The 16,670-nt window shown below is 51.9% G+C and overlaps 5 protein-coding genes across 5 annotated transcripts; 2 read left to right on the forward strand and 3 right to left on the reverse strand.

Moving 5' to 3' along the window:
- Positions 1–1,296: 1,296 nt before the first annotated feature.
- Positions 1,297–2,073, forward strand: TRIVIDRAFT_164160 (uncharacterized protein; the record flags this gene model as incomplete). The annotated part of the gene is made up of 3 exons (XM_014094628.1): positions 1,297–1,406; positions 1,512–1,580; positions 1,620–2,073. 3 exons carry the CDS (start codon positions 1,297–1,299, stop codon positions 2,071–2,073), a joined length of 633 nt encoding a protein of 210 aa, XP_013950103.1.
- Positions 2,074–2,091: 18 nt separating this feature from the next.
- TRIVIDRAFT_210891 (uncharacterized protein) lies at positions 2,092–3,646 on the reverse strand (the record flags this gene model as incomplete). The annotated part of the gene is made up of 1 exon (XM_014094629.1): positions 2,092–3,646. The coding sequence occupies one exon, from the start codon at positions 3,644–3,646 to the stop codon at positions 2,387–2,389; it is 1,260 nt and encodes a 419-aa protein (XP_013950104.1).
- A 3,412-nt stretch (positions 3,647–7,058) lies between these two features.
- On the reverse strand, positions 7,059–7,925 carry TRIVIDRAFT_65274 (uncharacterized protein; the record flags this gene model as incomplete). Its single annotated transcript, XM_014094630.1, has 4 exons — positions 7,059–7,142; positions 7,190–7,249; positions 7,453–7,711; positions 7,822–7,925. The coding sequence occupies 4 exons, from the start codon at positions 7,923–7,925 to the stop codon at positions 7,059–7,061; spliced, it is 507 nt and encodes a 168-aa protein (XP_013950105.1).
- Positions 7,926–9,109: 1,184 nt separating this feature from the next.
- Positions 9,110–10,574, reverse strand: TRIVIDRAFT_65273 (uncharacterized protein; the record flags this gene model as incomplete). The annotated part of the gene is made up of 5 exons (XM_014094631.1): positions 9,110–9,321; positions 9,396–9,481; positions 9,839–9,869; positions 10,081–10,181; positions 10,387–10,574. 5 exons carry the CDS (start codon positions 10,572–10,574, stop codon positions 9,110–9,112), a joined length of 618 nt encoding a protein of 205 aa, XP_013950106.1.
- Positions 10,575–11,034: 460 nt separating this feature from the next.
- TRIVIDRAFT_39897 (uncharacterized protein) lies at positions 11,035–16,619 on the forward strand (the record flags this gene model as incomplete). Its single annotated transcript, XM_014094632.1, has 9 exons — positions 11,035–11,505; positions 11,914–12,238; positions 12,367–12,576; positions 12,658–12,877; positions 12,944–14,497; positions 14,548–14,619; positions 15,207–15,489; positions 15,550–16,111; positions 16,186–16,619. The coding sequence occupies 9 exons, from the start codon at positions 11,035–11,037 to the stop codon at positions 16,617–16,619; spliced, it is 4,131 nt and encodes a 1,376-aa protein (XP_013950107.1).
- Between the last annotated feature and the right edge of the window lie 51 nt (positions 16,620–16,670).

Raw genomic sequence — 16,670 nt, forward strand, 5'->3', positions numbered from 1 at the left:
GAGGTAGAGGAAACGCGGGACAGATGTCAGTCTTCTACCGAGCTTCGGCCCCAGATATTCAAAAGATGGGGATAAGCAATGCCGGTTGCATGATTTGCATCAGCCTCTGGGCCACTCACGCTCTCTCCGGGCAATGTCCACGCGGCAATGACATTTGCTTGTTCAAGGCAGTCAGGCAATGGCCGTCATGTGGTGATTCGGTGGCGTCTTGGACTGGCCGCCCCCGCTCCTATGCACTGTGCCGTCAAGTCGAGGCTATTCGAGGCTACCAAAGTACATCTCCAGAAAATCCAGGTCTAAGGACTTGCCAGCTGGAGCTTATTCCCTTGGCGCGGCATTGTAGCCCTACGGGCTGTCGCTTCGAGTCGAGCCAAAGGACATGGCTGTCGGCCGGATGCTCAAAGTGACAATCATGGCAAGACATATGGTAACAACAGAGCAATCACAATTCGCTTTAATTCTTCCCTTGCCACTACATACTTTGTGCCTAGCATTGAGGTGTTAGGCCAGAGGCGTCCAAGTGGCGTCCTTCTAAGCAGGATGGCAGGCTCGCATTGAACAATGAGCACCATTGTAAATGCACGCTTGCAATAGTAGAACGAACCAATGCCGTCGTTATCCCGACGACCAATTGAGAGCAGGTATCAAGCAGCAAAACTTGACCTCGTTGTCGCCACATCACAGGGTTAGAATAGCAGTTCCATGTATTATGTATTAGCGATACTCCGAAAAGGGGCAGCCTGAAGATGCTCATTTGCAGGAATCCCAGCAGCTAGCAAGATTCAGCGCCGTCTGTCATGACGCAACTGCACCAATGATGTTGCTCGCATGCTGTCTGACTTGCATTCAACCTCCAGGGTGCACGGCCACCAAAATTTTTCGCCCTGGCGAACATGTTTCTTCGCGCCAGGATCCCCCTGTAGCCGTGCAAGTACTCGTACAGTAATCGTCTGAAGTCGATGCTGCTAGCAGACGAGAGAAAGGCTTGGCTTGACGACAAACAACCTTGAAGCTTGAAAAAAAGTTCGGGTTGGCGGGGCGCTAAATTTCAACGCTCACACTGCGCAAACACGCACGCGCTTGTCCAGAAGAAAAAAAAATTAACCCTGCTGCGACAGCGGTCAAATCCGAACAATGGCGTCAGAGGCTCTCGGCGAGGCTGACAAGAACTCTGCTTCTCCTGCTCCCTCAGACAAGGCTGCTGTTGCCAACGGAAATAGCCTCAACGACCAGCAGACGCACGTGTCAGACACGCGAGCAGGCGCAACTCAGCAGTACCAGAGCAACACCGGCGAGATGGAAGCAGCATCGCAGGGACCGCCCAAACAAAAGACAAACGCAAACCTGTGCGGCGTTTGCGAAAGCAATCCTGGCAAATACAAGTGCTCGCGATGCCGTCTTCCTTAGTACGTTTCACACCCCTCGACCATCATAACCCTATCGCAAAAGACGAGAAAGCAGCGTGATGGTGGCAAGAGACACCAATGATTTAATACTAACTGCGATTTCAGCTGCTCCGTCCAATGTAGCAAAGCCCACCAGCAAAACCATCCTCCAGACCCCCCGAAAGAAGAGCCCAAGTCGACAAGCATAGCCTCAAGCGAGCCGCAAACAGCAAGCGCAAACATGCCTCCGGCTGGCTCCATCGACCCAACAAACCCCTTCAGCGCCCTCGCAACCTCGGACAAGCTCCAGCTCCTCTTCAGCAAGTATCCCAATCTCCCAAACCAGCTCCTCGAGATCCACGCCGCGACCCAGCCTCCGCCGGAAGCCCCAGACGCTGCCACCAAGGCCATACCTGCTTCACTCATGAAGGGCCTTCCAGCGAATAGTGGTAAAGCCACATGGAATCACGACATTGGCATCAAAAACGGAAAGGCAGCTCTGCGAAGGGCGCGGAAAGCTAGTGGCGAGGACGGCGAGGCGATCCGAGAGTACACTGAGCTGATACTGCACATCATGAACGAGACGGGCGAGAAGAATAACGCCGCTGCGTTTGTGCAGCGACAGATTGCTGAGCAAGACACGGCCCTTATCGAGCGTCTACTTGCTGAGGACAGGCGTCACGAATAAGCTACCGGAGAGGGAGGGTGAAGACACGAAGAAATTAAGAAAAACTTGACGACTACAGGCCTGAATGGCCTCTATGGTTTTTGGGGTATAATATTGTTCATCGACAAGACTCTCCTGCAGCATATTCCGGCTCGTCTCCTCTACCCCCTCTCCAACAATGGCTCATCATCCCTCCATAATCAATGTATAAATTCCCCTCTTCCCTATATTATGCATTATATCATCCTCATCATTAAGTCATCCAATCAGATTATCCAAGGTACGTGTTCATTCACCCCATCATGTCGGGCATAATTCGTCATTTTGCATTTGGCTAACGCTTGAATCGCGCAAAGAGCCCTCCTGACTTTGTGGGAGACTTGGGCGTCTCGGTGAAGGACTCGGCGTCTTTCTCCTCCGTTGGTGAGGAGAGTCTGTCGCCTTTCTTGCTGAAACTACCGAGTTTTGTCCGCAAAGCCCATTTTGATTCGGCTTTGCGCAAAACGCCGTGGCCAACCGCGCTCTTTTGCGGTTGCGGCTGCTTATGTGATGGTTGTTGCTGTTGCTGTTGCTGTTGCCTCTGCTGCAGAAGAATGGCAGCTTCGTCACTTTGGGTCCAATCCACGCGGTGCTCGTCAGGGTTGACCGGCACGGTATCGGACTGATTGTCCAATGAAGACATGGACTTTTCAGCGGCTTCGGCATCCGCCGATACCATCATGCCGAGGATAGCACCCACACTCCTCCTCCGCGTTTCCTTGTTCGGGTCATCAAGGGCCTCTAGACATTTAGATTTGAGATATTCTTGGAATGTGTGAGGGGCGGCGGTCGCGGGCCTCTCGTCAACCTCGGTGGTGGTGGCGAGTGAGTGGGTGTGTTGAAATTGGTTCCGCTCATACTGCCTCTCTCTCAGGCTCTGCACTCTTCGGAGTGCTTTGTTCTGATCGGACGGCGCAAGGTCCGAGGCCACCATTGCATTGGGGCCTTGCATGTGAAACTTGAGGGCCTGCCGGGATAGCTTGTGCACGAGATGCTTCTCCGTCACCGTCTCGGTGGTGGTGGTGCGGGCAAACTGCGACGCAGCAACCTGCGGGACATGACGGTAGTTTGACGGCGGCGTATCCTCTGAATTCCTGTTGCTAGACGAGGTAGAATTTTTCACTCCAGCTTTGTGCAGCTTCTCCGCCTTGGGCGGGTGTTCGTTTGAGTCTCGAGGTGCATTTCTGACATGTGATTTAGCCGCCGTGACTTCTTGCTTCTGTATCTGCGTAGACGCAACTGTTGGCCCCAAGGGAATTCCATACCGGCCAGGATGCAAAGCGTTGGCATTGCGTGCCACGGCTGCAGCGTTTGCTTCTCGTTCGGCCTCGACGGCGGCCCTCGCGCGCTTCTTCTTCTCCGCATGGGCCTTTTGCTCGGCCAGCACAACGTACAGCCTCCTGGTCAAGTCATCTGCATCGAGCGCCTTGGGGCGCTGCGACTGCGGCTTTGAGGCATGCTTGCCTGAGGAGGACTTTTGGGGGGCGTGTCTATACGGCATGGGCTGATGAGCTGCCGCCTTTGCATCATGGACGTAGAGTGTCTCGTAGAACATTGTGCAGGGCGCGTTCCTGTGTAGTTTTTTGGCAACTGTCGAGTAAGTTTGGGCAGCACCGCACCAGTATCACTGCTGTATATATGCAGCTTCCGGAGCCGTATTTAAACAATTAACCGCCGGTAAGAAGGTTTTGTGGCAATAGAACTCGGTAGCCAACGATGAATTCTCTCGAGTAAGCTTACTCCCAGCCAGGATTGATTCGTATAAGAGCAATCCCGCACAGACTAGTTCCAGAATGCAGGGACAGCAAGGCCTATGAGAGGAAGAAAACGATCAATACGGAGTAACAGGGGAATGAAGGGCAAATCTGGAGAGTAGTGGAATGGGCGAGCACTAAATATAAATGCCGAGCGTGTGCGTGTGTGTTATGGTAGCAACGGGGCGGGTTCCAAAATTGGAGACACATACTCGATTATAACCACCTTGACTGACGCAGATTTTGCTCCTTGCTCACACCCCTTGGAAAGTCATGCAGCCGAGAAAGACGACAGTGGAGGACGATGGGGATTGGGCGGGTCTGGAGGAGCAGATACGAGTGCAAAGGATGGAAGATGGAGGAAGAGAGAGTAAACTGGTCTGATGCTATTATTTTGCAGCACGGGGCAGATGGTCTTGGAAGCCAATGCAATGCGAACAAGCAACAACCCAAAAGCAAAAGCAAGCAAAAGACTGCTGGCGCTGATGGTCTTTCTTTTTTCAATTCTGAGTCAAAATCCTGTCTAGCAAAAAAAAAGAAGAAGAGAATGAAAAAAGAGGGAGAGCGCGAGAGCGAGAAATAACAAAAGTCTCTGAAGCTTCGTCTGCCCACAAAAGGCACGCGATCACGAGGAACGTTGCAAGACGGGCGCTCTCCCGCCCAAACTCCCGCCCAAACCCAAAGGGAAAAGGACCAGCCATGCTGCACGATTGGCGGCTTCTCACTGGTGGCTCAGGCCTTTCTGGCAATCGACTGACGAGTTAGCAGATGCGGCGCGCCTGTGTCATGATGGCCAAGGGGTGGTGGAGGTTGGATGAAGCTCCGTCCAATTGGCGGCGAGCGGGAAGGGGGAATGGGATGGGGAGGCGGTACAAGGAACCTGTTGAGAGAAGGATGGCTTACAGTAGTAGAAGCGGGTGAGTGTGGCCTTTGGGCAGGACGAGCGAATTTGCGGAGGTGGCTTGCGGTCACTTGACGGGTGCAGGGGCCTTTTTCTCACTCTTCTTTGCCTTGTTTTTCCATGGTGTTTTACTTGATTTGTTTGCTTTTGCTCTGCTATTTCATGTAGGCATGCACAGTAGTTTCTTGGTCTTGTGAGAATGTTTGCATTAGTATGGGTACATGTATGTACAGAGTAGAAGCCCAAAAGTCGCGCTCTTCTTGCTTTACAATCACAAACCCAGCCAGTCGTGGGATAAGCGAGCACGTCGCAGCCAAGATGCAAAACGGCCAGATGCACTACGACGCTCCGGTGGCAGTCTATCAAAAGCAGTTTTGTGTCTATAACTAGTCGACAAGAACGAACAAGATCGGCATTGAGTTTGGCCCTTTTCTCACCAAATGCTTCTACCCCAGCATCTTAGCCCGCTCTTTGTCGCCGTTTCTCTTGCTTAATTTAGGCCGCTGCGAGACGCTGTCCAATCATCCGGCCGGTCGAGTGCCGTGTCCAGGTGCGCGTGCACCGACTGATGTTGGGGTAAGACGCCCTAACGTGAAGCCAATGCCATGCTTGGTAGATCTAAGCCATCTGAGGGGAGCCTATTTAGATAGTATTGGGCAAAGCTATCACTTCTCGTCCGCAGCTATCGAGGAGGGGGCTTCTCTTCACGACTGAGACGGACCGGTTCAGGTGAAACAAAACAGAGTGGCAAATGCTTCCCCCCGAATCCCCTCTGGTCCCAACGGGCGTTCAGGTAGCATCCCCCAGGTCCAGACATGTACGCGGGAGGTGGAGAAGTCCGCATCGCAACAGGGTTAGCAGAGACGCAGAGACGCACCTCGCGAGAGACGATGTTACCGTTCGGCTCCGCCGTGCTGCCACCAGCCGTTTCTTGTGTGTGTCTACTAAGATGAGATGCCGGTACGCTATTTGATCAATCATTTCGAATGCATTGGCGGGGTTGACGTTGAGCAAGCGGGGATAGCCTCCCCCAGAGACGACTTGTTGGCTTGTTCTTTGCTTGAGTTGCGGAATGTGTGTCAGGTTATTCGTGATGGAAAGTTGCAAGGGTTGCTTGTGAGCGTTGGGGGGAGCTGTCGCCACATGTCTGTCTTTACTAGTGAGGAGCACGTTGTGATGGAGGCCAGTCCTCCGCTGTTGGAGACATTTCAGCAACCTCGGCTAGTAGGGCGATTCACAAGAGCTGCTGGTCATTTATCGCTATTTTCAGCTGCCGTCGTTGGTTTGTCGGAGCACCACGAGGACCAGTTCAGCTGTCGTTGGAGCAGAGCGTAATTTCAATCCTTCAGCAGACGAGGCACATGTGATCCATCGATGATACGACACACAACGTCGGTACCTTGGGAGCTGATGACAGGTACAGTATTTCCTGAGTTTTGCCTCTGTCGATCCCATCTACCGAATCGAATCTCGCCCACCAGATATCCACTAATGTGAGTGTGGATCTGCGCGGCATAACGATGCGAGATCCTGCCAACAGAAAGAGGTTCCATTGGTGCCACAGTTTTCGCCACGAGATGTTTGCTGCCGAGCAATGAGCGGAATGCTCGGGCATGTGAGTTTGTACCGTCTTACAATGAATGGCTTCAGCTCGTTAGGGGTGCGAGTTCTCGTTAATCAGGGCTTTTACATACAAGTGTCTCTTCGAAATTATCGGCGAGTGTTAACCACGGTCTGGTTTTGCCCTAGGATAAACTGGGTCCATCCACGGCTATGATATACCTGGATGCTGTTGACATGAGACAGCGTCTTGGTGGAAAGCAGTGCCTCCGTTGAATCGATCCACCTGCAATTGACATTGCAGCAGCGTCAAATAGGAGCTAGGGATCATCATACACGGCAAATCCAAGCTTGAGCAGTTGGCAATCCGGCTGCATCGGCCCCTGAATACCCATATAATTAATGGATATCCATCAGCCCACCAGCCTGGTTGCTTTGACGTCATATATCGGCAACGGCGAAATGAGGGCAATGTTGAAATTAGCAGCTGGGCATCTCGATTGTATTGACGTCTCGAAGCAGAAGGCTACTCGTACAAGCAATCTCACGAGCCCAAACGTGGTCTAGAGTCGCGTTACAGGTGAATTCAGAAGCGCGTGTTTTAGGTATAGATGCGTTGGGCCTTAGCTAGGATACATGAAATCAACCGTCAAACTATAATGCCCAACATTGCCTTTTCCGGGGTTGTATCAGTAGTGAGTTGGTGAGCAAGAGAAGAGCCGGTCTGTTTCATATCCACATCACATTCTAATTTAGAAGATGACGCTCATAAAACCGCCGACACGCGAGTTCGTATCGATGTGAACCGGGAACCTGGCTAGGACAAAGAGGAGAAGCTATTTTTACGATGCCAATAATACCCAATGGCCATCCAAGGACTCACAGCTGAATTATGATAGCAGGGCTTAACAAATGACGCGGTGGACGGCATGCTGTCGACTACCTATGAAGGTCTCATATGTACTCTATGCAGCGAATTATCGCGGGATCGCGTGACTACCGGGTAGGGTTTCCCTGGAAGAGGCGACCCTTGTACAGCAGAATTGTACGCTGGTACTGGTTCCGGTCCACTCTCAGAAATGACACTGGAAATGCCTACAACCAGGGTATAGCAGAAATAACGGTCAGTAGCGAGACATGCTGTACTTGGTTGGCAGAGGTTGAGACGTACTCGTACTCATACGGAGTGCAGTACTGTGCTTCACACTCAACCCACAATACTAAGTTCTCAGCACCAAGAAACCGGTAGTTATCCATTGACTTGCCAGAGCTAAAAAGCGGCAGACCCTTAGCCGTCAAGCCGGGCCCGAGATCAAAATCATAGGTCTGACCTCCGAGCTTCGTTTGGTCAGCAAACGGGGACTTTTTCATTGCCGATCCCAACTTCCGTGCCGTCCAGATGATCCTGTGACATTCGCATTTACCGTCTGAGAGCGTGTTATGTGTATACCGTACACGGACAATGGTGATGATGACGACAGCGTCAATGTCTCCTGCTCATACAGTGTTACTTACTTCTCAGGCCGTGCTACTCTACCTCCTCTAGGTAGGTGGATGCCCAAGGTAACCAGCCATAGTATTCGTCCCCTCCACCTCAGGGCAACAAGTCGAGCCAGCATCGTGCCATCCAAGCATCAGCCACGTCTTTCATTTCTTAGTATGATTATGGACCCCTGGCGCGATTCCGTCAATCAATCCGCAACGAACCGTGGGAACAGCGCTCCTGGCCATTGGGGGCCCACGTGAAGGGGGTTCCCTAGAATCCCACGTGTTGGCGGGCGCTTGATCACGAACTTTGCCGCCTTGGGACGTCGATACACGGGGAAGTGACGGAGGGCAGGCCCGGCATGCTGGGCTGTGTGAATGGAGTCTGAAAAGCTGACATTAATGTGGGTTTCTGGGCTGGCAATAGAGTCGAGTCGAGATGAAATGGACGTGGACGAGGATATTAGTGATACAGGCATTTGTTAGTACTATCTAGACTAGGTAGTTGGTACTACTATTAGTGTTCTTTCTGTCCTTGGCTGGAGGAAGAAAAAAAGGTAGAATGGCGAGATCAAGACAAATCTAGAAAAGGGACGAGAAAGAAACACGGAAAGAGAAAAAAAAACACGAGATGCAAAGGAGAGGCCCAATTGGATAGGATAAAGCAAGTAGCACTTCGTACTAGGTAGGCAAGCTGCAGATGCGAGATACTACTAAGGGATGACGGTCAAGCAGGTATTAGTTGAGCGAATTTGTCTAAAACCGAATAAGAAACGAAAAAATCGTTGAAAAGGGCTTTAGCCGTCGCATGCAAGCATCGCTGCGGCCTGCAATTGGGCAGCGGCGGCTGCCGGGAAGCAAGCCCTGGGAAACGGCGCTAGATCCAAAAAAAAAAAAAAAAAAAAAATATTGGAAAAAAAAAGTTGAAAATTGATGGGTTGACAGCCATTGCCAGTGCGCGCTGTGGCGTCTTTGTTTGAAGGGGCGGGACGAGGGTTTGTGATGCGGAATTGGGGGCCAGACGCGGTCGAGGCGGCGGCGGGGGGGCAGCCAAGAGCATGGCTTGGAGGCATTTGATCCATCCATCGGTGTGCTTGTGCCACGTTGGCGACTGGGACTATGATTCTGGGTGCTTTTTGGAGTGGGATGTGATGGGGGGGGGATGTTGGTGATATGATTTAGTACCTACATATAATATATATGGGACTGTTGATATAATTCTGCCGAGGTTCAATTGAGGACAGAGTCGTCTCTTGATACCGACTTGAAGGTAATGCTCCCTGTAAGTGTACAATACCAGTGGAGGCATTGCTATTGATCAATTCTCCAGAGGCAGAGGGCGGTGCTGCTGAAATGCCGTGTTGCCACACACCTCAAGCATCAACCCCCAAGCTTCACATGTGCCAAGCGTGGAGAGAGCAGGGGAAAGGGCCTTGATCTGCCATGGAGGTCGGCGAGTTCCCCCCCACCGTCTCGCATGTGCCTGTGCTTGTACCGCTGCCAGGCCTTGATGCTTTGTGGACAATATTACTGTGCAGCACTTTAGGTCGCCTAATCGTGCAATCAATTTGTTATCCTGCATGCCCCAACATGTGCAAACATACGGCCCCTGCTTGCTGATGCTTGCTTTGCTTTCCTCTTTTCGCATTCGCCTGCTTCTTCAGCGCTCACCGGTCCAGAGGGCTTTACTCTATCCAGATGCAAAGTTGCCGTCATACATTATACTGCCTAGTAGATTACTTCAAGTTGTATCGGAACCGTAGCAGTGCGAGCTTCCCCCCCGGAAATAATCCGAATCTTGCTCAGGATTCAGTGCCATCGTCTTGCCCTGGCCCCTCTGTGGCATGGCTATTTGGTATGGATTGTGCCATTTTATGGAGGCGAGCCAAGAAAACCAGCGAGTGGTCAGCACCTTAGTTTCGTGGCCGCTAAGCTGGGTTCTTTTGCGGTTTTGCTTTTTGCCTGTGTTGGAATTCTCCATTCCTCTGTCTTGTTTGTGGAGGCGGGTTGAGGTTGCTGATAACGGATCAATGTAGTATATACTTACATCTCCTTGGTTCTCTTTCCATGGCGTTGTACTGTAACACCATACAACAAACTCAAGTTGATATCTGCCCAATAGCATCAATTCAATGACTCTTACTACGACTAATACCTTGACCCGTCGTAGCACCTGTAGTAGTACTGCGCTCCGTGGTAACACCATCACACTCTAATAATAGCTGGAGGCGCCAGAATGGATCATTCAATAGCACGAACCCTGCCCCGTTTGATACCGATAGAGCTAACCAGCTGCCAGCGGCTCACTAGCACCGAAACCGCCTAGCCGTGGCAGCTTTCTGGCAGGTTCAGGTTCAGGTCCAGAGCATGGACGAGGGTTGCCGCACCGCCTGTGCTTTTGTGCGTGTCGTGTTCATCTCACCTCCAGTGCTGTGCTCAGACAATTGGGGAACCTCGAGGATGCTCAGTCTCTGATCTGTACTGGTACCGCCTCAGTACTACCTAGTACGAGTACTTCGGCCTGCCAGCTGCCCTGGTGCGCCGCCAAGGTGAGTCCTGCCAATAGTCGTCGGCGCTGCTGGATTCCTTACGTACTGTACCGGCGCAGGTACAAGTGCATACTTGCGCCGCACAATCCTGTCCCATCCCAATCCCAATCTCATCCAATCCAATCCAATCCAGGTACTGCTCCCAGATCCCATCCGCCTCTCCTCGGCCGCGTTTTTTCTCTCCTCTCCCACAGCCTTGAACCTTGAATTCCCCGGCCATCCATCTCTCTCCATTTCGCTTCGATCCTCGCGGGCTACCCGGTGTGGGCTTGGTAAGTGGTGCCCTTTAGCTCTCTCGACTCGCTCGCTAGTGGCCCCAATGGGATGGATTCGCATCTATCCGCCTCCAATAATCCCTTATCCGCCTCCTCACCTCCAACCATCGGGCCATTTGCATATCTGCCATTCCTTGCCTCGTCAGCTCCCTCTTTCCACCTCCTCTCATCCCTCCAATCTGCTCCCTCGTTCTCCATTCTGTTCTGCTCCATCCATCTCGCCCTGCTCCCCTCTCCTTCATACAGTCTCTCGCTCTGACACATCCACCTACACACACATTTTCTCACATCCATCATCGTCATCATCGTCATTCTCTTCCTCCTTGCTGTTGTAACTCATGTCCGTTTCCGCGCCGTCGTCGCGTCGATAGACTGCGACAATGGTCCAGCCGAGTGCATCCCAACAGCACTTTACTTACATGGCCACAGACAGCAGCTCCTCCGGGTCCCAACATTTGCGCTCCGGCTCCGAGACCCCGACTGCTGCGGCTACGGCTCGACGCCCTTCCGCCCTCTCATCGCTTAGCAGCACCTCAAGCAGTGCCGGCTCCTGGTCCAGAGCCTCAGCCGCATCTACTGATCAAAGCTTCCCTTCACGCACCAGCTCAAACGCCGCCTTTGTCCCCCGCCCGTCGAGTCCCAACCGCGACTCCTTCATCTCGATTGTCGACGACCCCTTCTTCCAGCACTTGGAGAGCCTCGACACCCCTACCTCTGTTGCTCCCGATTCGTACAAGCCTATCGAGTTCGAGTCCGAGACATTGGCGGAGATCCCTTTCTTCTCGCCTGGGGCCCCTCGCAGCAACAGATATGATCACGAGGGTCAACAGAAGCAACACTGGCCACCCCCTCGTCGAGAGTCTTTGACAATTGGATCTTCACAATTTTGGGTGAGTTGTGCGTGGAGAATGGAACCAGTGCGGACGGGAAAGAAACAAGAGAGAGAAAAAGCCAAGATAAGCCAAGATATCCTTTGCCCTTGTCAGATCCATAGACGGGACAAAGGTCCTGCTTCAACGCAATTGGAGCGTCATGGCGTGCATGAGTTTGATGCAACTTTGCATACGGAGTACTCCGTACAGACAGACCAATCCTCAGTCATGCTCATCATCTTACCACGACTGCCCCGTCTCCACCCAATTAGTTTTATTCAATCATCTACCCCTGCTTGGAGGCTGTCGCGGGGCAGCCAACCAGGGGTTCACTCCAGTTCACCTTGGCTACTCCGTACATTGATGAGACATTCTTAATTTTTTTTTCGAGACCGCTCCCATGCTGACAGTTGTCGCATTTCTCAGTCACATCAATCCTCCGCCATGGAGAGCTACAACATTGCCATCATTGGCGCCATAGGCGTCGGCAAGTCGACGTTTGTTCAGCGAATCCTGGGCCTGTCGCGCCCACCCATATCTACCGCGTCTAGCGTACGCATCACCGTCGATTCCGCCGCTTATATGATAACACTTCTCGAGCTGGACCTGGATTCCTTCGAGTTGAACACACCACATCCTATCCAGTGGCCGAAACAGATCAACGGCCACATTGTACCCCGAGTCGACGCCGCCTTGGTGCTCTACGATGTTACCAACAAGGACACCATCTGCGAGCTTCCTCAGACCTTGGGTACGTTTACTGAGCAGCCCTATTGCCGCGCGCCTATTCAGCGTGTTCGCGATGGGGAGCGGAGAGAGATTTAGCTGCATATTGTAGTGGTATCCGCGTTCAACTGGGGCTAACACGTACTGCTGCAGCTGCTTTGACAAATTCTAACATGCCCGCCATGCTGGTCGCGACCAAATGCGAGGCACCCGAAGAAGAACGACAGGTCAATCCCGATGACCTGGCCAGCCACACCCTCTTCAGGTCCTGCTTGGCCCACTTTAAGATCTCCTCGACCAGCCCAGAAATAGATCGCACCTGTCTGCATGCCATTCTTAGGGCCGCCGTGGCTCATAGAAGGGGTATGTTGCCACGTATGGATTGCGACGATGCCCCTATTCACGCTGCCAAAGATGCGCTCGTGCTGACATGCTGTTGTGTAGATGAGACGGGCGAGATGGGCGCTGCTCGCAAGAGAGCGCAGTCCGCCGCGAATCTCGACGCCCTCGATTCCAGCGCCGGCAGACCAATTAGTGAAGGAAGGCATAATCGTGCCAGTTCCGACTTTTCACTGCTCCGTGGCTTCGCGGCTCCGTCCACCGGCCCTCCTGGTACAGATGGCCATTCTCAGACGCAGGCGTCCAGGAGTCCACACCGAGGTTAGTATTAATATTACCTACTACGGGAGACCGAAATACGGAGTACGGAGCACGGGGGAGCTTACCGCAGCATCCGTACCCTTGAGCATTCGATGGCAGTTGTTGTGGGTCCGACGCTGACATTGCCCCCCTTAGGTGGCCGCGCAAACGACTCCTTCCTCGACGTCGACGAGTCCGATACTGATTCTCGTCGATACTCCGACGACATTCCCATCTTGCAGCGAAACGATGACGTTGTAGTAGAGAAGCAGCAAAAGATGGCAGGCGTGCCTTTCGACGACCTTGTGGATCGCCTGCTGGCGTTGCCCCTTTCCAGGGCAGATCTCAATTTCTTCGATGTCTTCCTTTGCCTGTATCGCAAGTTTGCTGCGCCTGGAGAGCTCTTCTCTGCCATTTTGATGCGGCTGGATCGCGTGAGAGATGACAAGACAGTTCATCATCTGACCAAGACGGCAACTCAGCTCAGGATCATCGAGACTGTAGCCAAATGGGCGTCGCTGTATCCCGGTGACTTTGCTCGCTTAGCTACGCGGCGAAACTTGGACGAGTTCATCAGATATCTTTCCACGGAGCCGATTTTCTGCATAGCCGCGAGGCAGATGCACCGAAATCTAACCCTCCACGTAATCGAGGATGACGATACCGGCTGGGCCAACGCTGATGATGCTGACGACCAGCTGGCCAGCGATATTCTCTCCAAAGAGCTGAGCGAGCTTCCGGCTGGACTGACCGCCCTACAGTTCGAAGAAGACAACTTTGAGAGACCGTCTGTGAGCTCGGAGAACCTGGCCAGGGTGGTCGGTAGCGGCGGCCAGATACAGCTTTACTCGTATGAGGACTACGACAGAGAGGCGGCCACCTTGGACCCCACAGATCACTTGCCGATGAACAAGTTTCGCTACCGCATCTTTATCGAAATCAAGGACGACGATATCGCTGATGAGCTCACCCGCATCGACTGGATCATGTTTTCTTCGATACGCATTCGCGATTTTGTCCGTCATGTCAGCTTGCCAGCCAGCCAAAAGGAGAGCTGCAAGAGCTTGAACAATGTAAACCGCATGATTAACCACTTCAACCACGTCGCCAAGTGGGTCGCCAACATGATTCTCCTCCGGGATAAGGCGAAGCATCGAGCCCTCGTGCTGGAAAAGTTTATGAACATTGCTCTCAAGCTCCGCCAGCTCAACAACTACAACGGTTTGGCGGCCGTCCTGGCTGGTATTAACGGAACGGCAATCCACCGTCTCGCTCAAACCAAGGCTCTAGTTTCGCCAGAGACTCACAAGAAATTCGCGAGATTGGTCATCTTGATGGGCACCCAAAAGAGTCACTTTGCCTACCGCTTGGCCTGGGAGAACTCTCCCTTGCCCCGCATTCCCTTTATGCCCCTGCACCGTCGTGACCTGGTGTCTGCCGAGGAGGGCAGCAAAACCTTTGTTGGGCCCAATGGCGATCGCATCAACTGGAAAAAGTTTGAGGTCCTCGGTGAGGTTCTCCTGCCCCTCATGAAGAGCCAGGGATCGCCGTACCCAAACCTTTCCAAGAACGACAATGTTCGTGAGCTAATATTGGGCTGTCATATGACGACGGACGAAGAGGCACGATATAGCATTCTTTCCTTGTACTTGATAACCTTTGCTAACGAGAGTTACAGGAGATTTACCAGCGAAGTCTTGATGTCGAGGGTTCCTCGTCAGGTGGTGGAGCCTTGGAGCCAACCAAGAAGATCTTTCCATGGCTTAAGTAAACGTTGAGGCGAGGAGTTTCAGGTCACCATATGGGCAAATAAAAAGACTGGGATATTCATGTTTTGAAACGATTTTTTTTTTTCTTTTTGGGTAGCGACAATATTCCTGCAGGCTGGGCGAAGGATGGATTTCAGCAAAGCATAGACTCGAGATTTTTCTGTTGGTCCTTTTATCTCTCCCCCTTTGTTTTTTTCTCTTTCTTCTGCTTTCCTTTCCAAAGACAATTATCAGATGGCATCACTGCGGTCGTTTAGGGTACCTATATACAAAGCTTACCTTAGTAATGCATGAGGGAAGGCGGTGGATGAATGTTCCTTCCAAATCTTGAGAGCTGCAGCTTCCTTTGAAATGTGAATGACCGGTGACGAAACATGGCTCCATTTGTGCCTAAGATAAAGCTCGTCCAAAATATCTCATCCATTTAGCTACCTCGTAATTTTATACATGGAGTAGCTGGTGTATTGTCAATTCTACAGTCTATATATTCTACCAACATCCGAGGTAGATCAATATTATTCTCGGACAACACGATACGCGCCTACACACTCAATATACCTCTGAACAGCTGTGATATAAGCAAAGGGACATCATGCAGCTCGCGAGCGTGAGCTTGCCAAATCTCCATCTTGTCGGCAACGAACAACAGCTGGATTTCTCACTCGGGGGCTCACTGCAACTGCGGTTCCCAGATGGTGTGAATCCTCCGAGGACAAGCAGCGATTTGTTGAAGCTGGTGATGGAAAAGCACCTGTGGGTTGCACGAACCGGTTCTTGCCATCTTCAACTTGATGTTTCCATCCAAGGCGAACCCGTGTCAGAGAGAAATCACATTGCAAAGCTCGTGGAATGGGTGAGGGATTGTGAAGTATATGAATTTCCCTGATTTACTACCCTTGGCGGTATTAATAACTGACTTGCGGAGTAGATTTGGAGCCGAGTGGGAGTTCGGCTGCATGCCCAGGAAAGAGGTGCGATCGAACGTCCGGGCAAGATATCGTTTTCAATACAGCATCCGGATTTATCGTCTACTCTGGTTACTCAAAGAGATGCATTCACGGCTGAGTTCGAGTCTGTGACTTGCCATGTCAACATTTCTCCGAAGAAGGACGTGCCATCCGTGAAAAAAAGCTCATTAAAAAGAAAACGGACCAAACAGTCCATTGAAGGCGTCGAAGCCCAACCACCGACCGACGTGTCCGCAGATGACGAACATTTTATGTATTTGACTCCGGATGATAAGAGAGCTATCGATGCCTTTATACAAAGCTTGAATACGATGCCGACTCAACCGGAACCAGACAAATCTACTCAACATCCATGTCAGATTGAATTTTCAGACGCTCTTAAGCAATTGTTTCAAGTTGCCTTGGAGATATTTGTTCTCGGATCACGCAAACAGTATAAAGGAATTACTACGGCTAACTGTACTCGCGCTGAGTGTCTGACACGATTGGCACCCGCGGTTTTTAACATGGCATATCTAAAGGTAATATCTTCTAGCAGTTGGTCTTTTCAGTCCCAAAAGGAGACATATGTATCTTGAGCTGACAGTCTCGCCAGGCTATATCTGATCGGGCCTCTCTACTACCAATCATAGCCACATCGCTTGCTCGAATGAAAACCGCCGAATCGCCCAGCCTTCGGCAAAAGGTTGCTTCACTCGCCGCCCGTGTGACTGACGTTGAATGTGACCACCACGACCGTGTCATAAGAGGAATTGAGAAAAGTGCGTGGGATGTCTTGCTATCGACAATAAAAATGCCAACCAGACCAAGAACAAGAGGCCGTGATATGAATAGAGTGGGGCCAAGTACGGAACCCACGTCAGGAACAGGATTCTGTGAACACAGCACTCCAATACCAGCTGTGGTAAAGGAAGAGAGAGACGGTGTAGCATTGATTGCGGCATCGTCAGATACGAACGGCCAGATGGAAAACCATGAGGTGAGGCAGTCATTTTTCCAGCAACGAAGCCCCAAATCCCTCGAACCCTAGCGCTGACCAGAGGTACAGGCAAGGAATGCGACACTTTTACCAGGAACCCAT

The sequence above is a fragment of the Trichoderma virens genome (genome assembly GCF_000170995.1).
Source record: "Trichoderma virens Gv29-8 chromosome Unknown TRIVIscaffold_91, whole genome shotgun sequence".
Classification (NCBI taxonomy): Eukaryota; Fungi; Ascomycota; class Sordariomycetes; order Hypocreales; family Hypocreaceae; genus Trichoderma; species Trichoderma virens.